General features: G+C 40.4%; 1 protein-coding gene across 1 annotated transcript; it reads right to left on the minus strand.

Annotated features, from left to right (window-relative positions):
* Positions 1-1,788: 1,788 nt before the first annotated feature.
* On the minus strand, positions 1,789-14,169 carry LOC106867415 (protein farnesyltransferase/geranylgeranyltransferase type-1 subunit alpha). The gene is made up of 8 exons (XM_089339963.1): positions 14,016-14,169; positions 10,835-10,949; positions 9,180-9,284; positions 8,204-8,314; positions 6,859-7,020; positions 6,004-6,066; positions 5,009-5,180; positions 1,789-2,468 (listed from the first exon to the last, which is right to left on the minus strand). The coding sequence occupies exons 1-8, from the start codon at positions 14,155-14,157 to the stop codon at positions 2,343-2,345; spliced, it is 996 nt and encodes a 331-aa protein (XP_089196089.1). The 5' UTR covers positions 14,158-14,169; the 3' UTR covers positions 1,789-2,342.
* Between the last annotated feature and the right edge of the window lie 3,331 nt (positions 14,170-17,500).

The raw sequence follows: 17,500 nt of genomic DNA on the forward strand, positions 1-17,500 counted from the left end.
ACGTAGTTCTCGGGGATATTCAACGTGACACAGAGTATGACAAGGCCGACCCTTTGAATTACAGGCACAACAGAAACAGGAAGAAAGAGTGAGAGAAAGTTGTGGTGAAAGAGTACAGCAGGGTTCGCCACCATCCCCTGCCGGAGCCTCGAGGAGCTTTAGGTGTTTTCGTTGAATAAACACTCACAACGCCCGGTCTGGGAATCGAAACCGCGATCCCATGACTGCGAGTCCGCTGCCCTAACCACTGTGCCATTTCGTCTCCACCATGCCAACATGGAAAACAGACATTAAATGATAATGATGATGATCATGATGAAGACATTTTACCAAATTCTTTGTTATTTTCAAAATTAATTGAAGACAAGATTGTATTTCAATAGAAAAAGTAACAAAAAGGGTTAAAGTTTCTCGTCATAAGAAATATTCTATTGAAGGCTTGACGCTGGTTTGACAATTTGCCAGGTGAAGAAATGTAGAACGTATAATTGTCATTTTTGTATTGCAGAATAAAAGAATGCTGTTAACAAAGCTTAGGTAAACGTATATAGCAAGAGAGGACAAAGAACTAACTGTATGCTTTGAGTGTGTGTGGGTGCATACAGGGGTTGGGGGTGGGTGGGGGGTAAATATGTAACAGGAGTGTAGCTGAAATAATTGACGGTTAAGAGAGACTGCAATATATTTGGATGTAGTGTGTGTGTGTGTGTGTCATTTTTTTTTTGTTTTACTTGTTTTTTTTTTGTTTTACTTGTTTTCACCACCTTGATGATGGTTGTAGGATAGGTATGCGAGGATCTAGCTAGTTTAGATATAAAACAGGTAGAATATTTGGGTCAGATTTTTTTTGTTTTTTAAAGGATTTGCTCGTTACAAGATCATTAGACCACTGAAAATGTAAGAGCTACTAGAATAAAATGGACACTAGACAGAAGTTAATAGGTGATGATGTACATTAGACTTAAAAGACTAAAGGTCATATTGAAGAGGAAAACAAGACTGTGGAAGGGAATTCCAAAGTTCAGAGGTGCGGGGGAAGAAATTGGTACTGTAAAGTGCTTTATGACACTTCAGAAGTTGTACAGTATACTGATGAGAACTGGATGCAAGTCTAGTTGACTGCTGATAAGTTCTTAAAGGAGGAACCAGAGAAGAGAGCTAGAGGGTTAAGATGTTAACTTCTGATGATGGGCAATTGTGCCCGAAATATTAAGATTATTAAATTTTTCCGTTTTGCATTGTTAGAAACTCTCCCTCTTATTTGTTACTCTACTACTGTATCACAATACCACAAACAAACCGTAACTCTTCTACTTTTAATATATTTATGATGCACCTAGTTGTGAGTTCAATTCCTGGACCGGGCTGCGTGTTGTGTTCTTGAGCAAGACACTTTATTTCACGTTGCTCCAGTTCACTAAGCTGTAGAAATGAGTCACGATGTCACTGGTGCCAGGCAGTATCAGCCTTTGCTTTCCTTTGGATAACATTGGTGGTGTGGAGAGGGAAGGCTGGTATTCTTGGGCAACTGCTGGTCCTCCATAAGCAACCTTGCCCGGACTTTTGCCTTGGACGGTAACTTTCTAGGTGCAATCCCATGGTCATTCATGACCAAAGGGAATCACCCGATGCACCTAGTTATATTTTACAACACTGCTTAGGAGTTAATGGTGTAGAGAATTTCATGTACTTGCTAGCAAAACTGTTCTAGTTTGTCAAACCTACATAGAATACAACAGTAATAATATGACTTAGAGGCATTGTTAAGAATGCCAATGGAGGCTGATGGATAATGGTTTTACTACAATTTATTTTATGCAAACCAGTATTGTCTTTTTGTTAAAATTTTAAAATGGTTTTACTGCAATTTATTTTATGCAAAATCAGTATTGTCTTCCTGTTAAAATTTTAATACTGTAAACATTTTAAATAGATACAAAATAAAAACAAGACAAACAAATAAAAACTCAGATCTTCAAGCAGAAATAGAAAAGAAAGAAAAGCAGAAAAACCTCAGTCCACATATTTTTGGCTGCTGTATTTAAGTATGGAGACCGACAAGACAGAGAAAGAGAGAGAGAGAAAGAGAGAGGTTGAAGATCCAATATTTAGTCTAGAAGGAATGCTGGAATGACACAAAAGAAAAAGAGGGAAAAAAAATTCTAGCCAAAACTTTGTTGTTTTTTATGTCTTTAACCTCCTCCTCTTCAGCGACAAATGTTCTTTTGTGAGAGGAGAATATTTTTAGAAGTGATCATTTAAAAAAGAACGAAAAATTTTTGATTAAACCTTAGAATTCTTCATCGTCGTCATCACCATCGTCATCATTATTATTATTATTATTAGCTAGATTCGTTCATTTTCTCATCTTTGGTGTCTTCACTAAATCTCAGTTTCATCGACCTGGCCACGTAGTTCCAGTAATTTTGGCGGACAGGATCATGCTGCACAGCAAGAGAATCGCATAACTGCAGACGGAGAGAACGGAAGAAAGAGAGAAAGAATAATGAAACACAAATTTGAGAAAACAGGGTAAATACAAGAACATCAAAGACTTGGAATGGAATGGATATATATATATATATATACGTGGAGGCGCAATGGCCCAGTCGTTAGGGCAGCGGACTCGCGGTTTCGATTCCCAGACCTGGCGTTGTGAGTGTTTATTGAGCGAAAACACATAAAGCTCCACGAGGCTCCGGCAGGGGATGGTGGTGAACTCTGTTGTACTCTTTCACCACAACTTTCTCTCACTCTTACTTCCTGTTTCTGTTGTGCCTGTAATTCAAAGGGTCAGCCTTGTCACACTCTGTGTCACCTCGAGAACTACGTTAAGGGTACACGTGTCTGTGGAGTGCTCAGCCACTTGCACGTTAATTTCACGAGCAGGCTGTTCCGTTGATCGGATCAACTGGAACCCTCGACGTCCTAAGCGATGGAGTGCCAACAATATACACACACACACACACATACATACATACACAGTTTTAAATAATAACATGTAATTCCTACTAGATGTGTTGAGTGCCTTTTTCTTTGATTTGTTCACTCAATTAAAGGGTTTTAGTCAAACGAATCAACCCTAGGACTTATTTTAAAACCTAGGACTTATTCTCTTAAATATATAAAACTGAAAAAGCGCAAAGCATTGCATCTGATAATTTAAAATTCCTTTTGTACTCTAGGCACAAGGCCCGAAATTCTGGGGAAGGGGGCCAATCAATTAAATCGACTCCAGTACGCAACTGGTACTTAATTTATCGACCTCGAAAGGATGAAAGGCAAAGTCAACCTCGGGGGAATTTGAACTCAGAACGTAAAGACAGACGAAATACCGCTAGGCATTTTGCCCGGCGTGCTAACGACTCTGCCAGCTCACCGCCTTGATAATTTAAAATTCCTGCCGTGTTGGGGAATAAAAATAATCAGATATTATAATTCAAATTCACCAGTTATTTCCCCTGCATTCTAGATTTTTCCGAGTTGTTTCCCATGAATAAAATAGCGCATGTGATTGTTAGCACTCCGTCGCTTACGACGTCGAGGGTTCCAGTTGATCCGATCAACGGAACAGCCTGCTCGTGAAATTAACGTGCAAGTGGCTGAGCACTCCACAGACACGTGTACCCATAACGCAGTTCTCGGGGGATATTCAGCGTGACACAGAGTGTGACAAGGCTGACCCTTTGAATTACAGGCACAACAGAAACAGGAAGTAAGAGTGAGAGAAAGTTGTGGTGAAAGAGTACAACAGAGTTCACCACCATCCCCTGCCGGAGCCTCGTGGAGCTTTATGTGTTTTCGCTCAATAAACACTCACAACGCCAGGTCTGGGAATCGAAACCGCGAGTCCGCTGCCCTAACCACTAGGCCATTGCGCCTCCACAGCGCGTGTGATTATCGTAGAAGAAATCACACAAAATGCGAGAAATTTTTCTTGGGTGGTGGGCATTTAGTATTAACCCTTTGTTTGTCCAAAGCGTTTTCCTAACTTTGTCCTAAACGTCAATGCCTGCTTTCAGATTTTTAGTTAACCATTGTTTCCTTCATTCTGAGTAATAAAGCTTTCCTTCTATAAGTGGAAAGTTGCTCCGGTAGTTGGAAAAAAATTAGGGTTGTGTATCTCACGTGATGCACCGACACTTGCCCAAGGTTCCACGCTGCGGGAGTGAACACGGAACCATGTGGTTGGTAAACAAGCTACTTATCACACAGCCACTCCTGTATGTATTACCCACTTAAAGTGGATATTGTGTTAGAATAGAGAATACTGTGTTATTTACCATGACAAGCCTTCTCATATAGGCTTGTGGTGCATAAAAGCACTTGTGTTTATATAACAGGCAAGCAAGAAACGTTTGCCACACTGCTTCATATGCATACATATATACATAAAGACGTACATATGTACGTATGTATATATGTGTGAAGGCACATGGCTCAGTGGCTAGTATCGGGCTCACAATCATGAGATAGTGAGTTCAATTCCCGGCTGGGGTGTGTGTTGTGTTCTTGAGCAAGACACTTTATTTCACGTTGCTCCAGTTCACTCAGCTGCAGAAATAAGTTGCAACATCACTGGTGCCAAGTTGTATCATTCTTTGCGTTTCCCTTGGATAACATTGGTGGCGTAGAGAGGAGAGGCCGGTACGCATGGCCGATTACAGGTCTTCCATAAACAACCTTGCTTGGACTTGAGCCTCAGAAGGCAACTTTTTAGGTGCAATCTCATGGTCGTTCATGACCTAAAGGGGGTCTTTACCTTTGTATGTGTGTGTGTGTTTGTATTTGTGGTCCACCACTGCTGGTTTGTTTATGTCCCTGTAACTTAGAATTTTAGAAAAAGAGACCGATAAAATAAGTACCAAATTTAAAAACAAAATATAAATACTGGGTTTGATTTGTTTGATTAAAACCCTTCAAGGTGGTGCTCCAGCATGGCCACAGTGGAATGACTGAAACAAGTAAAAGACAAAGATAAAAGAGAGAAAACCAAACCAACACTTACTTCTAGAGCTTTCGTCAAAATCTCCTTGTTTCCGGTATCTTTCTCTAACTTGCTCTCATAGATATCTACTAAACACGCTAACAGATGTGGCGAGGTGATGTGGTTGTCTAAGAGTTCCAGACAGAAATCCAACAGTTGGGGATAATTGTGTAAACCATTTGGTATTAAGATCCTACAATGGAAATGAAGAGGAGAAAAAAAAAGAAAATATATTTAGCAATTGTTATTCTAGATGCAGACGTGGCTGTGTGGTTAAGAAGTTTGCGTTCCAACAACATGGTCCTGGGTTCAGTCCCACTGCGTGTCACTTTGGGCAAGTGTCTTCGGCTGTAGCTTTGCACCAATCAAAACCTTGCGAGTGAGTTTTGGGCACAGAAACTTTAAGAAGCCTGCTGCACGTGTGTGTGTGTGTGTGTGTGTGTGTGTGTGTGTGTTTGTGTCTCCAGGAATACATTTATTTTCATTTATCACTAATTCATTAAAAGCACCCACTACACTCTCAGAGTAGAAACTTTGCCAAATCAGATTGGAGCCTGGTGTAGCCATCTGGTTTCACCAGTCCTCAGTCAAACCGTCCAACCCATGCTAGCATGGAAAGCGGACGTTAAACGACGACGATGATAATGATGATGATTGCTGATCTGCAACAACACAGTATGCTCGTTAAACCATGTTACGCTTATCACGTATTGGCCTGTCACGACACGAGCCAGCAACCATTCACCAATTCTGCTTGGCCTGCAGAGGCTTGACCCAGTGACCATTCACAATGCTAAAAGACAACATGGTGTCTCAGAAACAAAACCTATTTTCCTGCATGTTCTATCATTCATTTTCACCAATTCGATTTACAGCATACTTCATGTTTTTTTTAACGAAATGCTCATGATAAGCAAGAATAGATGTAAGCCTTTTGTTCCATATAAGGTAAATAGGGTACACTGTGTAGTGAGAGTACCCTAGTGTTGATGAAATAATAATATAGAAGTACTTACCCTTTAACATAATTCCAAGAACTCTCATTATGTGGGGCTTGCCTGATGTACTGTATTGCATATCTGTAAAATAGAATATATTATACCAGTTACACACATGCAAAAATAACAACAGAAATTCATCGCAAGGTGAGCGCACAGCAGTAGAGATCTTCAGAGGAAGAGCTCCCATCTGGCAAGTGTTTCGGCCCCACCCAGGTCATGACTCTTAGGTGTCCTCCTGCTTTCCGAAATCCTGGCTGCAACAGGATTTGAACCTGGGTCGTTCATTTGTTCCCAGGTTTATGCTTCAGCCCACTAGGCCTAACCACTGGGCCATTGCGCCTCCACACACACACACACACATATATATATATATATATATATATATATATATACTGTTGTGTTTTGGGAGAGTCATTTTCTTATTGTGCCTTAAAATTTAACACACTCACAGGTAAAATTTCCACTTATTTCTTATTTTTATTTTCCTAAAATTTTCGTTGCGTCTTGCAACCTTCTCAATAGTGTTGACTCTCCAAATCCAAAAATGAAATATATATATATATATACATACATATATACACACACGTAGGTAGACAGATAGAGGGAAAGGTAGATAGTTGGGCAAACAGGTAGGTAGATAGGCAAATAGATAGATAAATAGACAGAAAGACAGGTATGCAGGAATAGAGATACAAATAGTAAACTAGAAATACAGACGAATAGATATAGATAAATAAATAAACAGACAGGTAGATAGGTAGACAGACAGAGTGGTATACAAGAAGAGCAAGACAGACAGACAGACGGACAGAGACACTGGAATAGAGATATAGACAGCAAGACAGAAAAACAGGTAGACATGGTACTCACAGTATTTCCTCTTCAATCACTTTCTCATTAAATGTTTTTGTATTGTTGATGACAAAATAGCGTTGGTTCCATGCTGAGTTGTTCCGAAGATCCTCCTTTAGGAGTTTGTCCACATAATCCAGCTCATGATCCCATAGAGAATACTTCCTTAGCACCCATTGTCTGGAATGGACAGAATAAGGGAATGTAGAAAAGAGAGAGAGAGAGACAGCATGGCTAGGTAACCATGCACCTGTTTCTGCCTCTCTGTCACACTCTAACATTTCATCATCTGATCTAAGATCCCCTCCTCCAATGCCCCCTTTCCCTCTCAAAAATTCCTCATCTTGCAAAAATACTTGGTAACCCTGCCGGAGCTGGTGCCACATAAAAAGCATCCAGTCTACACTGTGAAGCGGTTGGCATTTGGAAGGGCATCCAGGGGTAAAAACCATGCCAAAACTGACCTCGCCTGTGTAGGTGCCATATAAAAATAACACAGTCCGCACTGTGAAGCGGTTGGTATTTGGAAGGGCATCCAGGGGTAAAAACCATGCCAAAACTGACCTCGCCTGTGTTGGTGCCATGTAAAAAAGCACTCATATAATCAATAACCTGTAATTCCTTCCTTCCTCCCCCCATCTCTCTCTTTCTGTTTTTGAGTGAGCAAATTTTACTCTGTGTCTGAAGAGAGACAAAGTGCTTACGGCAGTAATATTCAATTAATTAATTGTAATGACTGTCTCTTTCCCACCTTTCATTCCCCGCCCTCCTGTCTCTCCCTGTTTATGTGTGTGAGCATATTTCACTCTATGTGTCTGAGGAGAGGGGAAAGTGTTTACGTCAACATCAATAAATGAATTGTAATCTCTCTCTCTCCCTCTTTCTGTCGGTATATATACATTTCTTATTTCTTTATTGCCCACAAGGGGATAAACATAGAGGGGGACAAACAAGGACAGATAAAGAGATTAAATCGATTGCATCGATCCCCAGTATGCAACTGGTACTTAATTTATCGACCCCGAAAGGATGAAAGGCAAAGTCGACCTCGGCGGAATTTGAACTCAGAACATAACGGCAGACGAAATACCGCTAAGCATTTCGCCTGGTGTGCTAACGATTTTGCCAGCTCACCGCCTTATATGTATACATTTCTGTCTCTGTGTGTGTCTGTTTGCCACCAACACCAAAAACTACTATTGTCAAAACAGGCTGAATGTCCAGTCAGCCGTGCCAAACCATCAGTGTCCAGTCAGCCGTGCCAAACCATCAGTGTCCAAACAGCTGTGCCTAACTATCACATTCCATATGGAAGTGGTGGTGCACAATAAATCAAAATTGAAATAAAAACAAGATTCCTTACCGATGTTGCCAGGCATGGTAATTTTTAGCATCCAGGCTTAGAATGGAAGCTGTAAAAGCTAATTCTTCAGAGGGGTCATCGAGCCACTCAACAATTACTTGACGATGGTGCCTAATAGAAACATAAACATATATAATATAAATATACAATATATATAGCAAAGTGGTTAGAGCATTGGGCTCACAATCATGAGGTATCAAGTTCAATTCTCGGGCTGGGTTGTGTGTTGTGTTCTTGAGCAAGACACTTTATTTCACATTGCTCCAGTTCACTCAGCTGTAGAAATGAGTTGCAACATCACTGGTGCCAAGTTGTATCGCCTTTACTTTTCCCTTAGATAACACTGGTGGCATGGAGAGGGGAGGCTGGTACGCATGGGCGACTGCTGGTCTTCCATAAACAATCTTGTTCAGACTTGTGTCTTGGGGGGTAACTTTCTAGGTGCAATCCCATGGTCATTTATGACCGAAGGGGGTCTTTATTTACAATATACACACACACATGTGGAGGCGCAATGGCCCAGTGGTTAGGGCAGCGGACTCGCGGTTTCGATTCCCAGACTGGGCGTTGTGAGTGTTTATTGAGCGAAAACACCTAAAGCTCCACGAGGCTCCGGCAGGGGATGGTGGCGAACCCTGCTGTACTCTTTCACCACAACTTTCTCTCACTCTTACTTCCTCTTTCTGTTGTGCCTGTAATTCAAAGGGTCAGCCTTGTCACACTGTGTCACGCTGAATATCCCCGAGAACTACGTTAAGGGTACACGTGTCTGTGGAGTGCTCAGCCACTTGCACTTTAATCTCCCGAGCAGGCTGTTCTGTTGATCGGATCAACTGGAACCCTCGACGTCGTAAGCGACGGAGTGCCAACAACAACACACACACATGCATAGATACATGTACCTGCAGATCTTTACATTGTAACATTCACTTTTCCATGCTTCTTAACGACAGATATTTTTAAAAAGGCAACTCACCATACTTGATAATTCTTCGGATGTTCCCCAATTATCTCAGACACATATTCTAGTTCAGTTTTCAAATCACAGTCCAAGTCTTTCAGTAGAAGCCTACGATAATGCCTGGTGAATAAAAATAAAATGAAATAATAATCCTTTCTACTATAGGCACAAGGCCTGAAATTATGGGGGAGGTGGGGGCCAGTTGATTAGATCAACTCCAGTATGCAGCTGGTACTTAACTTATTAACCTCGAAAGGATGAAAGGCAAAGCTGACCTCAGTGGAATTTGAACCCAGAATGTAAAGACAGATGAAATATCACTAAGCGTTTTGCCTGGTGTGCTAATAATTCTTATTTCTTTATTGCCCACAAGGGGCTAAACATAGAGGGGACAAACACGGACAGACAAAGGGATTAAGTCGATTACATTGACCCCAGTGCGTAACTGGTACTTAATTTATCGACCCTGAAAGGATAAGTCGACCTCGGCGGAATTTGAACTCAGAACGTAAAGACAGATGAAATACCACTAGGCATTTTGCCCAGTGTGTGCTAATGATTCTGCCAGCTCACTGCCTTGAATAATAATAATAATAATCCTTTCTACTAGAGGCACAGGGTCTGGAATTTTGGGGGAGGGGACTAGTTGATTTCATCAACCCCAGTTTTTCATTGGTACTTAATTTATCGACCCTGAAAGGATGAAAGGCAAAGTTGACCTTAGCGGAATTTGAACTCAGAAAGTAGCGGCAGACGAAATATCGATAAGCATTTCACCCAGCAGGCTAATGATTCTGCCAGTTTGCCACCCTAATAATAATAATAATAATAATAATAATAATAATAATAATAATCATAATAATAAGAGCACTCAGAGAGCGCAAACCTCTGCCAAGGCAACACCAATGTCCTCTCAACGATTAGCCGGAGATGATTTTTAAAATGAGAATATCTGAAATAAACTCGACTGCTCTCACAAACGAGAATACTAAAAATGAACCCGACCACTCTCAAAAATTAAGTTAAAAAACAGGAAAAATAATCCAGAATTCTTGTCCAGTACCAAATTGATCCCAAAATCTAATCAGTTTGTGCCAGTCACAAGGCCCAAACATATCTGAAAGTTTCATCTGAATCCATCCAGCAGTTCTTGAGATATCTTGTCCACAGACAAACACGACTGTAAATAATAACTTCGCCTTTGCTAAGGCGGAGGTAATAATAATAATAATAATAATAATAATAATAATAATGATAATAATAATAATGATAACAATAATAATAACTAGCTGGACCCGTGGAAAATTCATGGAAAACATAAAAAAATGTAAGCATCTGTAAACAGTGTACTGGTGCCATGAGAAATGTTTGTATATTATGACCGTCTGTCTTTAGGTCCCGAGTTCAAATTCTGCTGAAGTCGACTTTGCCTTTCCTCCTTTCAGGGTCGATAAATTAAGTACCAGTTATGTAGTGGGGTTGATCTAATCAATTGCCCCCCCACTCCCCACAAAAATTTCAGGCCTAGAAAAGTATATTTTAACAGTTACAGAATATAGAAAGTAATGTAACATCAATGACTAAATAATCCAACCAAAATATGTTACAAAAAAAACAAAAAACAAAAGAAAAAACGACTGCATGTTCGATTACATAACGTGTTAACTCACCAAACAGTGTAATTGGCAGCGTTCATCTCGATCGCATCCTTGGTCAGCTTCAGTGCTCTTTCACTTCTTTCATCTTTGGCTACGATGGCTCGAAAATAGTCGAACACGAGTTGGACTGTAAAATGAGACAAAAGTACTTTGGTGTCAGATAATGTGGTAAGAAAGGCTGTGAGCTGGCAGAGACGTTAGCACGTCGGGCGAAATGCTTAGCGGTATTTCGTCTGCCATCACATTCTGAGATCAAATTTCGCTGAGGTCGACTTTGCTTTTCATCCTTTCGGGGTCGATGAATTAAGTACCAGTCACGCACTGGGGTCGATGTAATCGACTTAATCCCTTTGTCTGTCCTTGTTTGTCCCCTCTATGTTTAGCCCCTTGTGGGCAATAAAGAAATAAGAAGGGCTCAGAGATGGGTGTGGGGCATGGTTGTATGGTTGAAAGAAGTTTGTTTTGCAACAATGTGATTCAGAGTTCAATCTCATTACAAGGCAGTTTGGTGGGTCTTTTAGCATGGACATAGGCTCAGAAGGATCAATACCACACAGACACACATACATTGTTGTCGTTGGCATCTTTTTGTCTCGGGAGACAATGGAGTTGTGCATAAACTAATCCAGTCTGGTTTTTACATTTCATGTCCTGCCCAGTTTTGCGCAGGCCTGGGCTAGATGTAAGAAAATCCCGGGTAGCCCAATCGTCAGGATTCCTCTCTCGACCTTGCTGTCGTAGTCCAAAGTAGTGCAGAGCATTAAGTTTGGCACCAGCTTGGTTGCAGGAATTGCCGGAAGAGTGTCGAGTCGAACACTAAACCACCTACGGGGCTCCACCCCGGATTTCTTTGAAGGTTGTCTCCTTTCTGAAACCCTGGATGGGGACCGATACCGGGTACTGTGAGCCAGAGCCAGCTGAACCCGGGACTCGTGTCAGCCAGGGTCGTCACTCCCTAAAGTAGTGAAGAAAATCACTACTCACTACCTAAACATACATACATATATATATCCTTTAAGTTTGTTTACGGGAAACATTTTTGAATATGCATATAGAAGCTATTTTATTATGCCGGCACAAATTATTTATATGAACTGGCAATAGCAGGTGGTGGTAGTGGTAGTGGTGAGTGTTTGCACCAAGGTGTGCTCATATAATATAGGATAAATATAGTAATAATAATCCAAGGATTGATTTATTTTAATGCGTCGCAACATGAAAAACATGATTTGTGGAAATGCACATAATGATGCATTAAAATATTTATATATTTGATCCAGTGATTATTATTATTATTATTATTATTACTATATATATATATATATATATATATATATATATATATAAACTCTTTTACTTGTTTCAGTCATTTGACTGTGGCCATGGTGGAGCACCGCCTTTTAGTCGAGCTAATTGACCCCAGGTCTTATTCTTTGTAAGCCTAGTACTTATTCTATCAGTCTCTTTTGCCGAACCGCTAAGTTATGGGGACGTAAACACACCAGCATCGGTTGTCAAGCGATGTTGCGGGGACAAACACACACACATATATATATATATATATATATATATATACGACGAGCTTCTTTCAGTTTCTGTCTACCAAATCCACTCACAAGGTTTTGGTCGGCCCAAGGCTATAGTAGAAGACACTTGCCCAAGGTGCCATGCAGTGGGAATGAACCCGGATCACTACTACAACATCCTTACCCACACCTATTCAGTGCAGAAACACACCTGTTACAGAATTCCAATGGGCCAACCACAGATTCATTTGAGTCGACTTATCTTGAGGAACACTGAGTTTTCACCATTATAGAGAAAAATCTAAACACACACACACAGGGTGGAACTTGGCCCAGTTCCTGTCTACCAAATTCAATTCAGAAGGGATTGGTCAATCCAAGGATTTTGTAGAAGTACAAGTCATGTAATTGCATAATCAGGCAGAGGAAAAAGATCGTTACCAAAGACCACGTGGGTACAACGAGACCCAGTAAACCAAACTACACAGTCCTTCCATCAATGCCGACAACACAATCGCAAGAACACACACACGCATATACTCATTCACACATACACATACTCTCTCTCCGTCTCTGCCTGACCTATGTAAAACAAGAAGAATGAAAGACAAGAGTGTTTCTATGTATAACTAATTGCAACAACACCCATCCCAGAAGCAGGAACAGTATTCCGTTGTGAGTCTAACTCTGTTGGGCGGCGCCAAAAAATGGTTGGCAGGAAAAGTGCTAGCTACGTTCCGGGACCAAACTTTTCTATAAACGACAATCCGATAAATACATCGTAACAGTCTTTTCATTTTCCCTTCTGTGTGTGTGTGTGTGTGTGCGTGCGTATGTATGTGTATATATATATATATACATACACACACTTCTAAACAAAACTGACCGACAAACGGGAACGTGAAACTTCGAGTAACAGTTTTTGTGATATCTCTGTTGCTTTTTTTAAAAATAAAGCATGTTACTCTATCTCCGGTATTCGAGTATTATTTTTTTCCACCTTGTTTCGCATTTATGTGCTTATTCTGGTATACACACACACACACGCATATATATATAACGACCCATGTCTTTAGTTCTTGTTGGTATCACCATCACCGAAGCTATATCTATATATATCGAACTACATCGAGCAGATGTATATTAAAGACAATCCATTGACGAACATCCTAATTCGTTAAAATAGTCAAGCGAAAAATAGAGGCTTCTATCTCCATCCATAATCTGCGCGCGCGCGTGCGTGAATGTGGGAGTGTGTATATGTTTATATACATATATATATAAATGATTTATTAACCAAAAAGTTGTTGTTTATGATCGGTCAGGGAGTGACCATTGGTTAATACAACTCCAAAGTTTCAGAAGATGCTTCTTTTCGTACGGCAATTCCTGCTTAATACCTAAAGTGAAAAAGATTACCATATAATCCTACAATGTAAACGTATGTATAACGGGAGAATGTAATCGGTGAGTATATATGTATGTGTGTGTATAGTATTTTACTTTTGTAATCTGATTGTATACAAGGGGGAAAAGCAAAGAAAGGCGAAAAAAGACGAAAAAGTTGCCAATTTACAAACGAAACAAGTTAAGTCGATCGCATTCAACAGAGAAATGACGAGAAGAAGGGAATGGCATTCATATTGGTGAGTGGCAAGCAGACTTACACTGATCTGTATATGCGATCCTTACAACCGGGTATGGCCCGTCGTCCTGAGGTACTGGTGAAATGTCGCTCCATTCAGGTAATTCGTCGTATCGAGTCATCCCTGCAGTTGCGTTTCCCTCGTCCGACGAACTGTCAGCCATTTTTAAAAAACCGAAGGGGAACTAATTCTTGATGCAAGGACAGACAACTTCGTTTCAAGGTACGTAACTCTTGATAAGCCGTAATAATCCACCCAGCACGTCGCCTCTTATGAGGCCGTAATAGTGGTCTGTACTCTAAGGTAGGGGGTTTTCAAATTGTGGACCGCGGACCACAGGGGGTCCGCAAGGACAAGACAGGGGGTCCGTGGACAGCAAATACTTTTTATGGGCGATTTGATTTTATATATGTTTTTTAATCGAAATCTTTTAATTGACAATAAGCCTATTTGTTAAATATTGTTAAATAAATAAATGTAAAAATATATTACATATAAAAATAAGAGGAATGACCAGCAAAAGTGGACTCCTATATGCTAGAAATAGATGCCGAATCATCTAACCACGAAAAAAAAAAAAGAAAAACTAGCATATAGGAGTCCACTTTTGCTGGTCATCCCTCTTATTTTTGTATGTAATATAATTTTAATTTTCGGATTTTTTTAATATGCTAGACCACTGGTTTTAATTGATTAATTTCAATTTCTACCCTCATTAATAAATTGTAAAAATATATGTTATTTTAAGCAAATATTTATGTATAAATTTCATAAGCGTTTATAAGGGGGTCCCTAAGGTAAAGCCTGAAATATAAAGAGGTCCGCAAGTCAAAAAGTTTGAAAATCCCTGCTCTAAGGCACGAGACATGCCATTTTGAGAGCTGGGAGCTGGGAGCTTCTCAATGGCCGATTACATCGACCTCAGTGTTGAACTAGTACTGTTTTTTTTTTTTTATCGACGACTAAATTAGGAGGAAAAGTAAAGTCGACCTGGGAGGTATTTGAACTCGGACCGTAAACGCTGGAAGAAAATCCACTGTGTATTCTGTCTGGCGCTAAGCAGCGGCAGACGAAATACCGCTAACCATTAAGAGTGTTAAATTATAAGGCACAAAATTAAAATGACTCTCCCCAGACACAACAGAATATGCTTCAACACACGAACTCACATAAAGAATCTTGGAAACCAAATCCCAAAACGAAATATATATATATATATATATATATATATATATATATATATATATATATATATATATATATTGTTGTACTTGGGGATGGTCATATTGCCAGTTTAGCCAATAAATATATATATAATTAAATATAAGGGGATAAAACTTATACAAGAATTTATCAATTTCGAAAAACCACACACACACACACACACACACACACACACACACACACACACACACACACACACACACACACACACACAATACACACACATACATATGTGTATGTGTGTATGTATATATATATGTATGATGTATGTATATATATGTATGTAAATGTATGTATGTGTATGATTTTGTATACGTATATGCGTCTCTGCGTTCGTGTGTGAACGCACGTTAGTATGAGAACGTCTGTGTGAGTGTACGCGCGTGTGTGCATATGGTGCATATGTGTGTATTTGCGTGTGTTTATATGAGTGTATGTGTATATGTGTGTGTGTGTATGTGTGCGTTTGTGTGTAAGATTTAAACATGTTTTGTCTTATCTAAAAACGTTTTCCCCGTTTTGTAATTTTGACGTCATAATATCGATGACGTTTCTTGGGAGTTTTGCTATCAAAAATCTTCAGTCTCTTTCAACCTTTCACGGTGATTAGAGGCTAGGGAATGTGTGCGTCAGGGGACGTACCCAGGCAGTTGAAGACTAGAGTGAAGTGAGAGTCATCTTCACCTTGTTTTCAGTGTTTGTGGGGATACTTTATGCACCTTTAAGTTCTTAAACACCCAATGTAACATGCTGGTTGGTCGTATAACATAGTTACAAGGTGTACGGTAGTGTCACTGTAACCGGGTACTACTAAAGCAGAGTGGTCCCGAACTCGCACCCGCGCAGTCGCGCGTCCGTGCTAGCTAGTCGTGAGTGGTCGATCCTACAAAAAGTGCGCGCGCGCGCAAATGAATATATATGTTTAGGGTTAGGGTTAGGGTTAAGGATAGGGTTAGGGTTAGGGTTAGGAATAGGGTTAGGGTTAGGGTTAGGGTTAGGGTTAGGGATAGGGTTAGGGTTAGGGTTAGGGATAGGGTTAGGGATAGGGTTAGGGTTAGGGTTAGGGATAGGGTTAGGGATAGGGTTAGGGTTAGGGATAGGGTTAGGGATAGGGTTAGGGTTAGGGTTAGGGATAGGGTTAGGGTTAGGATCGACCACTCACGATTAGCTAGCGCGGACGCACGACTGCGCGACTGCGCGTTCGGAACCTATCTGCTTTAGTAGTAACCTGTAACCGTATGAACTTTTAGCCAGGCGATTCCAGTGCAGGAAACCTGGGGGGCCCAACCAGAAGTATTCCTCACTCTCCATACATTTCCGCAGAATGATTCTATCTTATATAATTCTGTAACTGTAAAGAGAGATAACAATAACGTTAAATAACAAAGAAAATGATGATCGCAAAATAATTGTTATTAAACCTGTAGTTCATACGAATGCCAACAGAATATAACTTTAAAAACATGGTGAGTATTCTTTTATTTTTCTTCTATTCTTTTACTAGTTTCAATCATCTGACTGCGGCCATGCTGGAGCACCACCTTAAAGGGTTTTAGTCGACGAAATCGACCCCAGGACTTATTTTTCGTAAGCCTAGTACTTATTCTATCGGACTCTTTGGTCGAACCGCAAATTTTAGGAGGACACACACACACACACACACACACACACACACACACACACACACACACACACACACACACACACACACTTATATACGACAGGCTTCTTTCAGTTTCCGCCTACCAAGTCCACTCACAAGGCTTTGGTCGGCCCGAGGCTATAGCAGAAGACACTTGCTCCAGATGCCACACTGTGAGACCGAACCCGAAACCACACGGCTGGGAAGCAAGCTTCTCATCACACAGCTACGCCTGCGCCTATTTTAATAAGTATTTTCTTTGTTGCTTCCGAAATGTTTGAGCATCGTTTCAAGTTACTTTTATAATAAAACAACATTCTTCATTCGATGATCATTGTGAGTATTTCATTAAAATATAAGTTTGTTGCTTTTAAAACGTCTGGGCATTTCAAGTTATTTCTGTAATAAAAAAAACATTTTTAAAATTCGACCTTTTTTTTCGCCCCTTTTAAAGCCTAGCCAGGCTCATGGGCCCGGTTTCCCGGTTCCTATGGCGTATGTGTTCCCCGCCCCAGCTGGACGGGACGCCAGTCCATCGCAGCGTTATTCAAGAAAAACAGGAAGAAAGAGTGAGAGAAAGTTGGGGCGAAAGAGTACAACAGGGGTCGCCTGCCGGAGCCTTGTGGAACTTTTAGGTGTT

This window comes from Octopus bimaculoides, chromosome 22, assembly GCF_046866305.1.
Source record: "Octopus bimaculoides isolate indiv1 chromosome 22, ASM4686630v1, whole genome shotgun sequence".
NCBI lineage: Eukaryota > Metazoa > Mollusca > Cephalopoda > Octopoda > Octopodidae > Octopus > Octopus bimaculoides.

Excerpts from the sequence above, each read along its gene's own strand:
- LOC106867415 (XM_089339963.1), bottom strand. The coding sequence starts at position 14,157 with ATGGCTGACAGTTCGTCGGACGAGGGAAACGCAACTGCAGGGATGACT. Across the intron at positions 8,315-9,179 it reads CCGAAGAATTATCAAGTATG|GCACCATCGTCAAGTAATTG; the intron begins GTGAGTTGCCTT and ends TGTTTCTATTAG. Across the intron at positions 5,181-6,003 it reads TCTTGGAATTATGTTAAAGG|GATCTTAATACCAAATGGTT; the intron begins GTAAGTACTTCT and ends TTTCCATTGTAG.